Source organism: Caloenas nicobarica, chromosome 3 (genome assembly GCF_036013445.1).
Source record: "Caloenas nicobarica isolate bCalNic1 chromosome 3, bCalNic1.hap1, whole genome shotgun sequence".
NCBI lineage: Eukaryota > Metazoa > Chordata > Aves > Columbiformes > Columbidae > Caloenas > Caloenas nicobarica.
Window position 1 is genome coordinate 11,146,134 of NC_088247.1, and position 17,633 is coordinate 11,163,766.

General features: G+C 42.3%; 1 protein-coding gene across 1 annotated transcript; it reads left to right on the forward strand.

The window, feature by feature from the left end:
* The first annotated feature begins 353 nt into the window (after positions 1–353).
* MATN3 (matrilin 3) lies at positions 354–17,425 on the forward strand. The gene is given in 11 exon segments (XM_065632610.1): positions 354–492; positions 2,628–3,197; positions 6,227–6,349; positions 6,798–6,920; positions 8,126–8,248; positions 10,218–10,340; positions 11,419–11,449; positions 11,451–11,508; positions 11,510–11,540; positions 14,956–15,063; positions 17,370–17,425. Coding segments are annotated over 11 exon segments (1,485 nt in total).
* Positions 17,426–17,633: the final 208 nt, after the last annotated feature.

The following is a 17,633-nucleotide window of genomic DNA, read 5'->3' on the forward strand; positions in this document are numbered from 1 at the left end:
TACTTGAGACCAGAAGTGCACTTGGCAGACCTGGATCAGATAGCTCCAGCGGAGGGGAAAAGTGTGAATTTCTGTTTCAGCTCCGCGCGTCTCTGGGGTTTGAACCCTCCCCTCACCATGCAGTAAACTCACAAATTCAGCTCATCCTTCCAGCCCTTCCCTCCGCGGGGCGGGGGAGCGGGGCCTGGCAGCCCGCACCTTCCTGGCCGCCGGCCCCACCCGGGGAGGAGGCGGCGTGGGCAGCCGATGCCACCTCCGTTTCTTCCCCCCCCGCCCCAGCCCTCCTTCAGCGGCCAGCAGCTTTAAATACAGCGCCGCGGGGCGCGGGGGGGGGCGGCAGCAGCAGCAGCACCATGGGGCGAGCGATCGGCATCCTGGGCTGCAGCCTGGCGCTGCTGCTGCTGCTGCGGCCGCCCCCGGCCCGGGGCTCCCCGCACCGCCTGCGCCGGCAGCCGCGGACGGGCGGCCTCTCCCGGAGCCACGGGCCGGCAGGTACCGCGCTCCCGCGGCCGGCTGGAGCTGCCGTCTGCCCGCCTTCCCCCCGCACCGCGCCCGCCTTCCCCCCGCACCGCGCCCGCCTTCCCCCGCACCGCGCCCGCCTGCTCCCGCACCGCGCCCGCCTTCCCCCCACACCGCGCCCGCCTTCTCCCGCACCGCGCCCGCCTTCCCCCGCACCGCAGCCTCCCGCAGCCCTGCCCGCCGGCGACGCGCTCCTGCTCGGTCGCTCCCCGCTTTGCTCGCTGCTGCCCAGCCGCTCCGCGCCCCGCTTGCTATTGCCATTGCTTCTTTGGGGTGTTTCCTTACCTGCCGAGTTTTACGAACTCTTACAGGAAGATCATGGCACAGGGACATCTTGATGGAGCTGCAATGGTCCGTGGACCATTCGCTTGTAGGCAGAAGTACTAACTAATCTTGGGTTGCAAAGCTGGCCTTCCTAATTTTTAAAACCTACATAACTCTTCTCTAGCTGTGTTCATTCCTCGGAACATCTCTATTTGAGACTCGGAGAGAATCAGGCTGCTGAAAAGTGGCAGATTTGGGTTTTTTTTTGTTTTAGTTTTGTTTTTTGTTTGTTTGGTTTTTTCTTAATCTAAAAAGAGAATTCTACCTATAAAGCTTGGATTATTTATTTATTCATTCATTCATTTATTTATTTATTCAGGAAAAACTGTGTGGGTCTTTTTCTTTCATGTCTTAAGCTACCGCGTGCATGCACTAACTTTTCTTCATGTTTTCTCAGCTTCCCAAAAGGCACAAAGCCATTTGTCTAAATCTTTATGCAAAATCTGAGTTAGGGAATGCGTGTAGAATATATATATACACATATATATAATATACCTGGACGAGATCCTAGATTCATCCAGCGTGTTACTGTGTCCAAAGGCAAAATCAACTCTACTGCTGTGTTTCCTGACGGAAGATGTATCTGTGCAATTTGGGTTTTTTTTCCCTCCATTTTCACTTGCACAAGAGAAAAAAAGTGTTTTAATGCATTTGGGGGGGGGGGGAAGTGCTGTTTTCATCTCCACTTTTAAGAAACTTGTGAAGAATTTTTATTTTTAGTTTTTTTTAAACTGCAGTGCAGTAATAAAAGTCAACTTGATAGCAGCTGGGAAAGGTGTGTCAGGTTCCCAAAACGGCTCTTCAGGGAGTATATTCAAACTGAACATCTTGCATTTTGCTATTTAATGCACTGTTGAGCAGCAGTGTCTCTTTTGTACAAACATTGTGCTCTTGAGTTGTCTTTTTCAGAAACCAGGAGTACAGATCCATACCTTGATGGTATCATCAATGTCAGGTCATCAGGACAGGCAGTGTACAGCTTAGCTTGCCTGCTGTTGCTGTCCTGATTATTTGTCATCTTCCTTGAAGTGACACTTGTGTCTGATATGAGCTATAGCTTTTCTGTTTCAGTATAGATTTATATGTCAGTGAGGAATTTTAAAACCTAGAAATACTTGTATAAGTGTTCATTTTTACATGTAAAATTACTTCATAAATAGTATATTCATTTATTTCTCTGCTCTAGAAGCCTTTAAACAGTAGCAACTTCTAAAGAAGCATTTATCACAGCATCATTTGCATCTTTTTCCTGTTGGTCTTTATTTCTTCTTGTTGTGTACTTTGGGATGTGAATTGCAAGCAAGAAATAATTCCTGATCAGAAATTTATGTTTTTACTATCCCAACAAATATTGTTAGGATCTGTGCACTATGTAACCTAGCCAGTTGTTTTACCATTTTATTTCTGTAGCTTATAAAAATGGAATTCAGGCTTTATGCAAATAAAAAGTAAGTACGTTTATATGTCATTGCTACACTTCTGTGTTGGCTGTTAGATGTCAACTACAACACTTTGTTTCAAGGATAGTTAGACATTTTGTGGGCTCTAATGTGGACCTATCTTATAATGCTTAGAAGTGTTCAGTTATTTATTACTTGTCAAAATTAATGTTTAAGGATTTCTGATGTGTTGCTCATTATAATTTTAAGCCTCTGCCTAAAGAATTAAGAGTGCCAACATTTGTCTGGTAGGAGTAATTTGCCAGGACAGCTCTCACTGCCCTTGGGTGAGAGCTCTGGTCGTGTGTAGGAGATAACTCAAGTGTTTTCTGTCCTTCTTGACAGGTACCACCTGCAAGAACCAGCCCTTAGACCTCGTCTTCATCATAGACAGCTCCCGGAGCGTCCGACCTGAAGAGTTTGAGAAAGTGAAAGTCTTTTTGTCGAAAATGATTGATACTCTGGACGTTGGTGAAAGAACAACCCGTGTGGCGGTCATGAATTACGCTAGCACGGTCAAGGTGGAGTTTCCCCTCCGGACATACTTTGATAAAGCATCTATGAAGGAGGCTGTATCTCGCATTGCGCCCTTGTCTGCTGGCACCATGACCGGCCTTGCCATCCAAACTGCCGTGGATGAAGTGTTCACTGAGGAGATGGGCACCCGGCCAGCAAACTTCAATATCCCCAAGGTGGTCATTGTTGTGACAGACGGACGACCACAAGACCAGGTCCAAGACGTAGCAGCAAGCGCCCGGGCAGCTGGCATTGAGATCTACGCCGTCGGGGTAGACCGGGCAGACATGCAGTCCCTGAGGATAATGGCCAGCGAACCACTGGATGAACACGTCTTTTATGTGGAGACCTATGGTGTGATCGAAAAGCTGACATCCAAATTCAGAGAGACTTTCTGTGGTAAGGTGGTCAGTCCAAGGGGTTAGTGTAATTTGGCACCTCGTGGCTCTGACTGTGGTTCCACTCCCTAAGAAAGAAGTTTTTCTTTTTGAAGAGTGTTATGTATCACATTTAAATATTTCCTTTGCCACCCGTTGCACAAAAAAGCCAACCCTTTTATTCAGCGGAGGCCAAACGTGGGTTGTTATTGTCATTTACAGAAAAAAGGTCATGTATCTGGAGTCTTTAGAACTGCCTATAGATAGCTATGACACAGCCTTACTCACAAAAATCAAACAACAACTATTTGACAATTAAAAAATTTGTATGAATTAGATTTTGCTAGTAAATATCTAAGAAAATTACTTGTAAAATAAATCTCCAGCAAGGAATGGGTAAAATCAGGTGTAAAGAACATTGTCAGAGAATTAAAATAACAGCCATTGCCTTGGGAACTTGGTTGGCAATGTCTTACGTAGTTATTTCAGAGCCTTACTAAAAATTACCACAATTACCATATCTTTTGAAGGGAGTGAACAGACCTCTTTTTCTAGATATGAAATAAATGTGTAGGACCATCTGTAGACAGGACACTTTGCCCAATACCTAACCTAGGAAATGCCTTGAGGTTTGGCTTGACATCATGTTGTGTTGCTGATGTGACCACATCCTCTCTCTGGCAGCTGGTGGTGGGTATGAGTGCCCACCTAGCTGGACAGGTATGAGCGCTGTGAACATAGCACTGATTTTTCCATCTACGTTCTCACCAAAGCAAGTCCTTTCATGGCACCAAAGAAGAATCTCTTGTTCTTAAGAGCAAACAGACTGTTTATTGTGCTGAAGCAGGGGAATTACACCTCTACTAAGGTGGAGGAGAAACCAAAGCGAGCTCACACATACACACTTCTAGTGTAACTCTGAGATTCTCACATGCAATTAGCCAAAGTCTGTGGACAAAAATGGGATGAAGGGAATAGTTTTTCAAAAGGTTCCTGCAAAACAGATGAATCTAAGAGGGTCTTGTAAGACAGTGTGGGTAAACTGGGTCTTTTCCAGCTCCAGACTGCTTTTTGGTCAGAAATCTAGACCACCAGTGACAATTAGGAGTTTCTTTGCTTTGGCTGAGGCAAACACATTTGTAGGGTGAACTGAAGACAGGAAGACTAATGTTCAGGGGCAAAATAGTTGGCTAAGATCAAGTTCTTGATGCATTGAGAGCATCATTCAACATGAGACCATCCTGGAGATGGAAAATCTTAGCCTGGAATTGGCGTCCAAGTCAGTGGAAGCTTGACTTTCCTACCACAAAAATCTGACCATTTGAGTCCGAGCTTCTCAGTTATGGTTGAAAATATCACCCACAGATTTTGTTCATAAGTCATGGAGATGAATTCTTTAATTCCCAAGGGTGTAGCAGAATGAAAAGACACTGTCTTGGTTTGAGATTTGTTTTTGCTAATGGAAATACAAGGCACACTTTCTATCAGCCTTATTAGGAGACATCTAAATCTTGCATATTTTAGAAAATGGGCAATGTTACCTTGCATTCAGAAATACATGAGAAGATTCAAGCATTCTTGCTTCTTATTTCTTATCTCACCACTCTTGCTTTGGAGTTTGACTTTACCGGTAGTCAATGTCCACATTGTAATTGCTCATGTAAATAACATCTCAGGTAATAACAGACTTGTCCTTCCATTTTTCCCCTTTCATTTCCTTCTTCTTCATTGTCTTTCTTCCACCTTCTCACTTTTTTCTCCAGCTTTTCTTTTCTCCCCCCTTCCCTTTGATGACTAAATTTAGATGACATAAAAAAGTCATCTAAGTTTTAATATCTAGGTTTCCTTTACAGTCCGTGGAGAGAAACAGAGGCATCTTGAGATGACCAAAGATGCAGCAGATCCAAAGCTGACTACACATGAGAAAAATTGGTCAGAAGTTAATTAGTTGTGTAGTTAGACCATCTGTGAAGGAAGAGACTGTCAGCACACACAGTGCGTTGCAGCGCTACAACAGTAATTTTGACCGTCCTGTCACTACAACACACTTATCTCGGCTGCCATCTGTCACGCTGCTTTTTGTATTGCTGTCGTGTGTCTTATCAGTCTGATGAGATAACCTGACTGTGGAGGATTAGCTGGTCCCCAAAATTTGACTCTCATTTCATAGTTTGCAGTTTCAGCTGCTCAGTTCTCTGAGGTTTGGACATTATTTATTTCTGTACTGTACTTCAGTTAGGAAGTTCACATGCCTGTAAAGCTGCCTTATTGTAGAAACTTTCCTCCATATCCTCTTTTGGTTTTGGCTTTTTCAACCTGATGGATCAAGGCAGCTGTAGCCTTCACATCCCCAGCGTGCACTGGCAGGTTTCTTTGCAGGCTGATACATCTGAACCATCATTATGCAGAAACACTTTTCATCCCTAGTGCCTCTGAGTCATTTTTATCTTCCTCCTGGTCTTGATGCTCTTTCTGTTGCAAATTGATTTGATTTTAGTATAGTTTAGTTTTGTTTGCTTTCTATTGCATTTTAGTTTATGTGTGTGGGTTTCGTGTTTTGTTTTTTTTTTTTTTTTCCACAATACAGTAGGAATTCATAAATCATACCAGTGAGCAGGAGTCAGGAAGCTGCCAGACAGTGACAGATACATCTTGGGATTGTTTAAACTGGTTGTTTGTAATAGAAAGGGACTGGATACGAAAAGACAGAAGATCCTTTTCATTGCCAAGTTCCGATTTCCGGTGTAATGCTACTAAATGCTTAAAATCTCCCTGTTGCACCCTTTTCAATTCACCTTGTTTTTCTGCCACCTCAGGTGGTGAATTATTTCTGTGTGGTTGTTCCAGTGTCACTTATGACCTCTTTCTGCTGGCTATATAGTGATGCAAAGAAAGATGCCTGTATCTTCTTGTGATGGCGATACAGCACTGAAATTCACTATAGTAATCCAGCAAACAGTGCAAGATGTACTTTTGTGAGCATAAATTATTGATGACTGTTTCTTTCCTTTGGGATGACTGAAATGCCTTTTCTGTAAATGCCCTTTGTAGCTGCAAATGTGTGTGCACTGGGGACCCACGACTGCCAGCAGGTCTGCGTCAGTGACGGTGGATCCTTCCTTTGCGATTGCTATCAAGGCTACACTCTCAATCCAGATAAGAGAACCTGCTCAGGTATTACTCCTTCAGTAAATGTGTTCAACTAGAAAAAAAAAAAGAAAATCAGGTTTTTGACACCATAATTAGATTTGAGAAGCTCCTTGTGTACTTCTCTTGAAACTCTGAACTTCTGTATCTCCTTCAATAATAATAAATCAAATAATAAAAAATAAATAAAAATCTGCTGCAAGTAATGGTGAGAAGTAGTTTGAGTCCATCACCATCCTTTTTATTGTGCCTTGTAGATCCATTCATTAGGGCCAGATGCCAATACAAATTCTTCAGACGTAGACACTGTATAGATATTTTCTCCTACCACTTATTCCTTCAATTACTATTGCCATTTCTGAGCTGATTCCAAATAGAAACATATTTGAAACTGTGAATATGTGCCCCATCCCATATGATTTTTTTTTTTTTTTTTAATGAACAATGAATTGTTGCTCTAATGTGCATCTTGCAGCTGTGGACCTGTGTGCACCTGGAAGGCACGAGTGTGAGCAGGTCTGTGTGAGTAACAACGGATCCTATGTCTGTGAGTGCTATGAAGGCTACAGCCTGAATCCAGATAAGAAGACTTGCTCAGGTAAGAATTAAAGGCTGCTTCAATGTATGAAACTCATGGAGACATGGATGCATTTTCTGTGAGTTACCTTCATTATTTCTAATTGAAGAATTGCTTACGGACATCAGCTCTTAAAATGACTTCACCTGTAGACTTTCCCCTTGGTTCCAGTAATAGTAAAATCACATTTTTCTTATAACATTTTGATTATAAAAATGCAGTTTGGCACTTACGTACCATTTTATGGTCTTTCCAGTACTTCATAAGTATCCCTTGTTCTCTGGGAGAGGATGAACCTGTTCCAGAGATGCCCACCAGCACTGTGCCTCCATGGGAGAATGAGTGCCACTTGTTCACAGAGAACTTAAAACCTGATGATTTTTCCTTGACCTCTCCATCTCTCCTGTCGAAACCCATTTTTCTTTACAGCTTGCTGCTTCTGCTTCCAAGCTGTGCAGGGATTTGTGATATAGCAATCCCAGTTTTACACCAGCAGCAGCTTCTTGAATTGTCACCCTGAAAATTTAGCCTAGTATAAAAATGTTTTTTCCCCCAAAATACTTCTCTGGAGTTGTTTCTTTAAACCCAAAAGTTTCGAGCAGCACCACCCTTAGGGTAGCTGCTTCATAACTGGGAAGTGCATCCCTCCTTTTGAGAGCACATAAGGATTCTTCTCACCGAAGTTTTCACTGTTCTTATTTCTGAAGGGAGAACATAATCTTCAGGTGCTCCTGCTTGTTTGTTTGCTTTTGTTCTCACTAGACTTCATATCTTTGCCATTTAATAGCATTTGTATATATCACGCCTGGCTTTTTGTGCCTGCCTTCAGCTCATGGATGAAAATATGGAGTTAAATTTTGATTCACCACAGTTCCTGCTAACATGGCAAGAAAAAACAATTTCTGGCTTAATGTGTGGCACGTCATCTCAGTATGATGTTTTGGCTTCATTCTTACTGGGGATATTCAGGACTGTTAGAATTGCTGATGAAAATCAGAATCGCGTGAGATATGCTATAGTAATGTCTTGGAGTCCAGATATCTGCCTCCTCCATTAAATAATTAGTGAATTAATTCAGTTGTCTGCAACATAATGTAATAATATAGTAGGTTGAATCATTATTTCAGTCTTAATGAAATTGTATGTATAAATGTTGAAGTATTGAAAATGCTTGAGTGTCTGGGAGGGATTAATAGTTTTTTTCTCTAAAACATGGTTCACTGCAGCCATGGACATGTGCACACCTGGAAGGCACGACTGTGCCCAAATCTGTCTCAGCAATGATGGATCCTACAGCTGTGATTGCTTTGAAGGATACACTCTGAATCCAGACAAGAAGACTTGCTCAGGTAAGACCTGATCAAAGAAATATTGTATTTAACTAAAAGCAATGTCTTTTAAAAACCAGGTTAGTTCATGTTATTTTTTTGATAAATTATCCAAGTGTTTCTGTACAACTCCTGAAAACATGGTGCAACTTTATTTCTTCTTGTGTCTAGTAATACAGGGTGTTTCAAAAAGGTGGACTCAATTTGAAAGCACTGTTTCTCTGGAACCACGAACTGCCCATGAATGAAACTCTTACCACTTGAAAGGGCAGGACATAGAGTTTCAAATGATTACCGCTAGATGTATCGTTTGTAAATTTTTGTGTAATTGCAACATGTTGCCATTGTGAAATATACTTCTTTGAAATTAGGTCCATCTCTTTGAAACACCCTGTAATTTAAGAGCCATGACTCCTCCACAGTTGCGTGAAGCTTTTAATTGGTATAATTAAAATGTCATTTGGCATTTCCCTGAGGACTTCACAGTATTTTCACACCCATGGAGCGCAAATTGCCATATCCACCTGAGAGAGGAGAAAGATAATATATTAATATTTGGTGGGAATATGAGATGCATACAATCTGTGCCATAAAACTCTCAGCAAAGCAGCACAAGGGAATGAGATGAAGAAGAACAAGGACAGTGCTGGGAGAGAGATTACAGTATGTATCATCATGAGTGTGATCACTCGTTCTAGTGAGCTCTAGAGGATGGAGGGAAATGTTCCTTCCCAGTTCTGTGGAGAACAGGACCATAGATGTAGCTGGTACTTAAGGATGTATATGTAAGTATATAGTACCTACAAATTAATATGTATTCTCTACCATTTTCACTTAAGATTTGAACTTCACTCATTTCTTTAGACGTTTCACTGATGATTTATTTACACAAAATCTTTTTGTCTACTTCCATTACAATCCCTTTCCATACTACATTTTGTGTGATAAAGCATTGAACTTAGACTTCCAATTCCAGGAGGTTCCCAAATCTCTCCAACTAAGTCATGAGTCTTGCATCTCAGAGGCGAAGCCAGAGGATGTCAGTATCTCTTCCTGCCTAGTTTAGGAGCTGAGTTTGTAAATACAGGTCCTAAGGTTAACTCTCACCTGGCATTATACAGAGGCCATAAACCTTTGTGAGGGAATGTGAATTCGATTAGACATCCTCATCGAGAGTCCAGTCCTGAACCTCCTTTCATAGCACTGATTCTCCCCCTGCATAGTCAAATTTCAGATTATTTCCCTAACATGCTTGCTTTTGTTCTCTTTTGAACCTTATTTTGCAATAGGCTGCTAATGATTTCTCAACCATCTGGGTCTTTGTGATATAATAAAAATAGTCTAGGTCCAGGAGGAGGGGCTCTGTTTGTTCTCGCTTTCTCTCTCTCCTGCCTTGTTCCTTACTGAACCTCCTTACTGCAAAGATATCCAAATATAGGAACTTCTTCTCAGCTTGGCCTTTCAGAGCTGGCATGTTAAATTTGGCAGAAAACATCAGCCTCACACATCAAGTGCCCACTTTGTAACTGGCAGCGGGTGCCATGTCTCTTTTTTTTTTTTTTTTTTCCCCAGCCATGAATACTCTTCTGTTTATGGTCTTTTCACTCCATAAAACAGTGTCTTATCCAGCTCAACTAGAGCTGAAATAATGCCAAATACTCTCTTAAAATCCAGATATTTGTTCTCTGAAATTCTTTTGGATAATTATTTTGTAACTGGGTCACTGCTGGTTCAGCTCCTTTTGCAATCTGTTACAACTGCAAAAAAGTGTTGCCCGTGTTCCAAAAATCGTATTAATTTTGTCATGATGACAGCCAGATAAAAACACACTCTGTATACCCTACGATGGCTAACCATGCCGACACGCAGCACGAACATCCTGGTTTGAATCCAAATGAAGAGATGTTTGCAAATGGGAATTACTAACACCGACTAAACTGACGTTTTGAGTATTGATTAATATTCTTCTCTTCTCAAATGCCTTCCCCAGCTGTCGACGTGTGTGCACCTGGAAGGCATGACTGCGAGCAGGTCTGCGTGAAGGATGATCTGTTCTACACCTGTGACTGCTACCAAGGCTACACCCTGAATCCAGACAAGAAGACTTGCTCAAGTAAGAGCAGATTGCTGTTCCACATCCCGCCCAGCTAATACATGTGTTGAAATAGCTCTGGTTAGCAGGTTAATCTGTTTGGATCTGTTGAGAAACTTTCACGTGCATTCAAGTGTTACAAGACCGCTCTATGTCACTCTGCCTCTTCCACTTTGAGCAACATTCAGAGATATATAGCACTTTATATGCGATGGTGCTAGTAACTTCTTACCATTTGGTCTTTCTTTATCAGGTTATAACCAAGGCCTTCACTGTATTTAAAAAAAAAAAAAAAGTGTAATATTCAGCAAACCCACAACTGAGAAATAATTGTGGAAACAGCGTACCACCATGTAGGGGAAAGTTTGAGGTAGTCTGCTCCCTTCCAGGCTGAATTTCATGTTGCTGTAACTTTGTTACAGTAAAAATGTAATTAAAAAAAAAATGTTTCTTTCCTTCCTTGTCTTCTTACTGTAAAGTTATTATGTGCTGGAAGCTGTTCATAGCATGTCTTTGGAGGTGATCTCTGGCACTTCACAGCTGGTAGGGTTAGGGGGAGCACAGATTGTACAAAGGCAGGACTGAGGGAGACCCCAGTGAGGCAATTAGTTCAGCTCACTGCCCCCAGGCAAGGTCAGTTACACATCTCAGTAGGTCCTGGTAAGATTCATAGAATAGTTTGGGATGGAAGGGACATTCAAAGCTCATTCAGTCCAACCCCTCCTGCCATGAGCAGGGACATCTTCACCCAGCTCAGGTTGCTCAGAGCCCTGTCCAGCCTGGCCTGGGATGTCTCCAGGGATGGGGCATCCACCACCTCTCTGGGCAACCTGGGCCAGTGTTTCACCACCCTCATTGTAAAAAGTTTCTTCCTCATGTCTGGCCTGAATCTCCCCTCCTTTAGTTTAAAACCATCACACCTTGTCCTATCATAACAGGCCCTGCTAAGAAGTCTGTCCACATCTTCTAGACCCCTTTCAAGTACTGAAAGGTCACATGTAGGATAGGCTCCCAGCACGGAAAAGGATTGCCATTGGGAAGCATTAAAAAAGAGTTATCTTTCTTCTGGATAACTATTTCTCCAAAATGCATTCTGTAGGAACTGGTGTATATGCACCAGGAACCCATGACTGAGCAGGTCTGTGTGAGTAGTGGTGGACTGTATACCTGTGACTGCTACGGAGGCTTTAACCTTAAATCCAGATGAGAAAACGTGCTCAATTTCTTTTTTTTTTTTTTTCCTGAATATATTTATTGAAGTACCTCTGTTGAATGTGTTAAATCCTTTTCATCTGTTTGAGAAATATTCTATCAACTCACAGACTCCATGAAAGCGCAATCCCTTTTCATTCCTTTCTGCCTGTTGCCACTAATGTTTTGAGCTATTGACAGTTTGATCCTTCTCGTTTAGTTATGGCAGTGACTGTATTTAAAACTACAGTTGACTCTTACCTATCACCACACATTTAAGGACTTCACCATTAAAAAAAAATCAGTTATAATTGGCATTTCCTTACAAAATGGGAATAACTGGGGGGATTGGCAAGGCAGGGTTCTGGGGGATCTGTCTCTGGGGCATGGGACTCAATGGCGTACCAGCATTCAGAGGATGGTGGGAGGCCAGAGGTGAACAGAACTGCTATCAAAAGATCTACAGCAGTGTTAAACTGTATGTTCTTGTCCACTCCTCCATGCTGAGCGGGGCAGGCATGAACTCAGCAACTGTCTTCACTTCAGATGGGCAGTGGTGGCACCAGCTGTTGGCAGAACCTCTGCACCATTTGATGTAGAATCATAGGAAAAGTTGGTTGGAAAGGGCCTCAAGAGGTACCGAGTCTGATCTCTGGTTCAGAGCAGGAATAACTTGCCATTGCATCAGGTGGCTAAGGACCCTTGGTAAGAGCAAAGTTATAAAATAGGTGGATATAGCCAAACACCATCTGCAAAAATAGTAATTTTTTGTAGGTCTGGACTTAAACATAAATGCATTGTAAAAACACAACTCTAGCATGTTTTGTATGACTTGTTGGGCATCCCAGTGGCAATGAGAGTGTCCAAGATTTTGAACGTCAAACACTGGAAGACTCTAAATTTCACAGAAGGGCTGTAGAAAACTTCAGGGTACCCTTGGGCAGTTGCCAAAGTGGGTTGGAAAAGTAATTTTGTTAAAACAGACATAATCCAAGGAGGATCTGTATCTGTCATTGGAGAATTTAAATTTAAACATAAAAAATTAACTGGCAGTTGGTTGGAAACCAACCATGTTGGTGTGATATTTTGAACTGAATTTCCTCCAGCTGACTCCTGAACAGCTCTTCTTTGTACATTGACCATAAAGCTGGTGGAACATTCCAAAGAGGGAACTGAACAAATACAGGTTCAGTGGAATCAAGGAGACACCAGTTTCAACATTGGCTTTAAGAAAAATGAATTTCTGCACTGCTAGAAATGAATCTGTTTATAGATTTTGCAGTTCCCCTGCAAAATGTAAATACCAGTGGCATGACTGATAAACAAGAAACCAAAACATTTCAGAAAAAAAGAGCTATTGTATCCAGGTATAATATTTCTATTGTTTTACTGTTATAATGCTCACATAATTTGTTTGGCTTTGATCAGCTATGCATTTATATATCGACAGAAAAAATAATGGAATAATCTCCTGTCATTGCCTTTGCAAGGAACGTAAAAACACATGTATCAAGAGACAGGTATTACATACAAGTAATACCTCCTGATAACTTGTTGAAAGGGTATTTCTTAATAGTAGACCCTATTTTAAGAAGGCTCTGCCTTTGGAAGCTTGTTATTTGGGTCTCAGATGTAGACAGTAATCTCACTGCAGTACCTGTGGTTCAGTAGCTGTTGATATGTTTGTTCTTAGCCTGCAGCAAGTGCTGCAGCTCACCTTAACTCCTCTTTTCTTTCTGGAGTAGGTGAGGTTAAATTACCTTTCGTGTAGCTATGGACATCAGCTGATGCCTGACGTTATTATACTACAATGAAATCACAATTTCTTTGAGCCCTTTGTGATCATCCCTGGTTTTGCAGTGGATTGTGGAGAAAAAGGAATTCTTGAGGACAGCTGAGGCTGGTCCCTTGTCAGTCTGGAAGACTGAGCGCAAGACCTAGGAACAGATTCAATGGAACCACTGTGGAGTATGGCAATGCTTGCTTTCTCTTTCTAAGAGATTGAAAAATCTCTGTCATACTAACTGGCTCCTCCATTAATATTGCTGTGCCTCTCTACTAGATTTTAAATTCATTTGGGCCTGTTTGAATGTTGTTGTACCCTCCATCCACATTCATGTGACGTTGGAATGGACTTGTGTTCACGTCTTGATGAATCAAAAGTGATACTCCCTACGCATGCATATTGCCAGTGTTATAAACCAACAGCACATTGATGATTTAGCTGAACCTTATTGCTTAGTATTTAAAATTAATATGTGTGCTCCTCCTTTCTTTTTCATTATTTACCAAGTGGTAAATTCAATTCTTCCAATTCCTTCCCAAGCTGAAACTTGGGTATCTAAATTCCACCCACATCTCAGAAACTGATGCAAACTGACCAACTTCTGACACTGATTGAGTATCAATGTGCCTGAAATCACTATATGCCTTCCTGTTCAGCTTGCAAAACTGCTGGAGGCTTAACTTCGGACGAATGCATTCTCAGGAGTGCTGTGTTTGGGAGTGATGGGTACCCCAAATGCCATTATGATCCAGCTTTGACAGGGCAGCAACCTTGATTTTATATAGACAGCTAGATTTAGATTTTATTTACATACATTTAGATATGAGGAAGAAATCCTTCACCACGAGGATGATGAGGCACTGGAACAGGCTGCCCAGAGAAGCTGTGGATGCCCTAGCCCTGGAATTGTTCAAGGCCAGGTGGGATGGGGCTTTGAGCAACCTGATCTAGTGAAAGATGTCCCTGCCTGTGGCAGGGGGGTTGGACTAGATGAACTTTACGGGTCCTTTCCAACCCAAACCATTTAATGATTCTATCATTCTTCTGAAGAGAAGCCCAACAAGTTAGTCATGGCCTTAAATACAGCTAACCCAATAGAGTCTGGTTATAGTGATGCCGCTGGCCTTCCTGTGTGGAAAATGTGATGCTCAAAGTACTACTTACAAGATGGAGACCTGGACTGCAGGTTCTTCTCGGTCTACATCACTTGAACACACTCATTTTACTTCCCACAGTTCCCTACCTTTTTGGATGGGGTGCATTCTGGATGAGAGGGAGAGACAACAGGCGAAGGGAAGATTCACTTTAGTCCAGACATTAGAGTTGATGGGGGAGGCTGGTTGGTCCCTACACCCAGGCCTCTTTTTATATTTTATTCAATAAAGGTCTAATTTAAAGAGTGCAGAGGATCCAGGTAGGCAGGTGAGGAACTCCTCGGTTAGAGGAGTTGCTTGTCCTGTTTCTGGACTATGACACTCGCATATCTGGCTGCACCCCAGCCCTGTTTGCTCCCTCCCTCCTTCCCAACTGCCCTGGGTTGCAGCGCTTGCTGCAGTCTCACAGTATGAGTTCAACTCCTCTTGCAGAATCAAGCATTTCCCTGGGATTTAAATGTTTGATAATTGCCATAAATGTTCTAAATGCTGTTTTCTCTCTTAGGAGCCATAACGAGCAGTCTTGTAACAACTGAAGAGTCCTGTAAGTGTGAAGCCATAGCTGCCCTGCAGGACTCAGTCACCTCGCACCTTGAAGCTCTGTCTGCAAAATATATCCTTTTTCTTACATGATCTTCTGCATTCAGCTCTTTACTGGTATTTTAGAGGGAGCTGCTTTGATGTTAGCCGGGGAAGGAACAGACCTCACAACAAAAAGTATTTTCCTGGTAATTTTAGAAATGTTGTGCAGCTAAATCTTGCTTGTTACAAATACCATTATGCTTTCACATTTCATTGAAGGGCTTTAGTGTCAAGATAAAGATAAAATGCACATGCCCTCATCCCCTACATTCTATATGCTACGTTGGACATCAAACACTGCTCTGTAATTCTTCCCGATGATTTTTACTGTTACCGCAAATGCTCGGTTTTGAACCCTCCCATTAGTAGTGTGTGTGTGCCCTAAAATTTTCAAGATACCCAAGAGAGGCGGTGCAACAGCAGTCTGACCATTGCTGCGCTGTTATTCCTCTGCATCCCAGCTCTGCAGACAGGCAGTGTCTCGAGCAATTTTCACAGAATCACAGAATGTCGGGGATTGGAAGGAACCTCAAAAGATCATCCAGTCCAATCCCCCCGCCGGAGCAGGAACACCCAGATGAGGTTACACAGGAAGGCGTCCAGGCGGGTTTGAATGTCTCCAGAGAAAGAGACTCCACAGCCTCCCTGGGCAGCCTGTTCCAGTGTTCCGTCACCCTGACTGAGAAGTTTCTTCTCAAATTTAAGTGGAACCTCTTGTGTTCCAGTTTGTACCCATTGTCCCTTGTCCTATCATTGGTTGTCACCGAGAAAAAGCCTGGCTTCATCCTCGTGACACTCACCTTTTATATATTTATAAACATTAATGAGGTCACCTCTCAGTCTCCTCCAGACTAAAGAGCCCCAGCTCCCTCAGCCTTTTCTCATAAGGGAGATGCTCCACTCCCTTCATCATCTTTGTGGCTGCGCTGGACTCTCTCCAGCAGTTCCCTGTCCTTCTTGAACCTTCCTCTGCTTCTCCATGAGAATGTGCTCCTCTATTGATATCCAGCTGCTGGGATACAGGAGGAGAGCTGCGAGGCAGGGTGCCGAGGTTGGAGGCACTGGGACATCCGAAGTGCGGGCTGGTGGCTGCCAGCTACACCGTGCTGGAATTTACTGGCTTCATTTGCTGCAGTGTGCTGCCTGCGCCAGTGAAGAGAAATGTGGTTAGCGCCCAGCTTAGACATGTCACAAATATGTGGGAGAGAAAAAGAAAGAGCAACAAAAAAAGAGAAAGTGGTGAATGCTGTGGTACCACAGCAAACCGGAATGCTGGAATAAGTGCCCTCAGATGGCATTGCAGGAATTAATGACTGGAAGTTAAAAGTTGGGCAAGCTTTGGTTAATCATAAGGCACAATTTTTAGAACTGAGTGTGGTTTGATCACTGTTAGAATTTACCATGGTTTTGGTGGATTTTCATCAGTGGAAATTTTTGAGACTGCATGCTTTTTTTTTGTAAAAGGTGCTCTTGTTGAAATAGGAATTGATTTATAGCAGCACTATGTCTGTGATTGTCATACTGATCCTTGGGGATTCAAAATCAAGGGAGAGTGGGGTATTTAGGATTAATCAAAGAAGGAGAGCAAACTAGTAAGTTTTATATGTGAACTCATCATTTATACAGATAAATGAATTTTTCAGTTCATGAAAATTTCTGAAAGCCAAATGAAAACTTCTGCCAAGGACACAAGACTCTCCCAGTTCTTGAATAAATGCAAACTTCTTTTTATAAGCCCTAATTGCAAATCCCTTTTCTTGCAGTGTGCCTAGAGTTCACTTTATCTGCTTCAGAAAGTTGAAGGGAAGACTCTCATTCTCCTTGGATTGTAATATATAATTCCAGGGAATCTAAGTAGTTAAAAATGAACACCAAGATAATTAAACCTGTAATGTCATCTCAGTAGCAGCACGTCCTTCAGAGAACAATCTTTCTGCAAAAAAGAGCTAATGTTAAGCAAGAAAATCTGGTGGTTTCAAGTCAGGAACATATTTTATTACAAAAACCTGAGGCTTTCTTTCAAAGTTATTATTTGGGAGCAATTTGTATCCCTAGCATCCTTTTAAGACAACTTGGGAAAAGCAGCAGAGCTAATCACCTGCTGCTCCTCAGCCCTGAATGTCACTTGGTCCAACTCCTAAGAAATCAGGGTTGTTGAGATCATGCGGGAAGTTGCCAGACCTTGACAGATCTCTACAAAATTTGAAACCTCTGGTTCAAGAACGTATTGACCTCATTAGAAAACAGACTGTTTTTTTGAAAATGCAGGAATGAGAAAGATTATAAATAAACCAAACCTTATAGCTATCTATTATATTCTCCTTAACAACTGACCACTAGATGAAGTGTCTGAGAAGCTGCAGGCGTATCAAGGCAGACAGCAGGTTGTCTGAGTTATCATTCTACTTAATTCCAAAATAATCTTCCAGAAGCAATCCTTTTTATTGTGTTCAGCGAGCTTTATTTTGTTGCACAGCTTACAAAACAGCAGCTGGTTTGTTACTATTGACAAATGTCAAGAAGACTTCAGGAAGACAAGAGTCTTGAAAATAGTGACCCTGAGGATCTTTGTGTACAGTCACTATATAACCATAAAGCTAC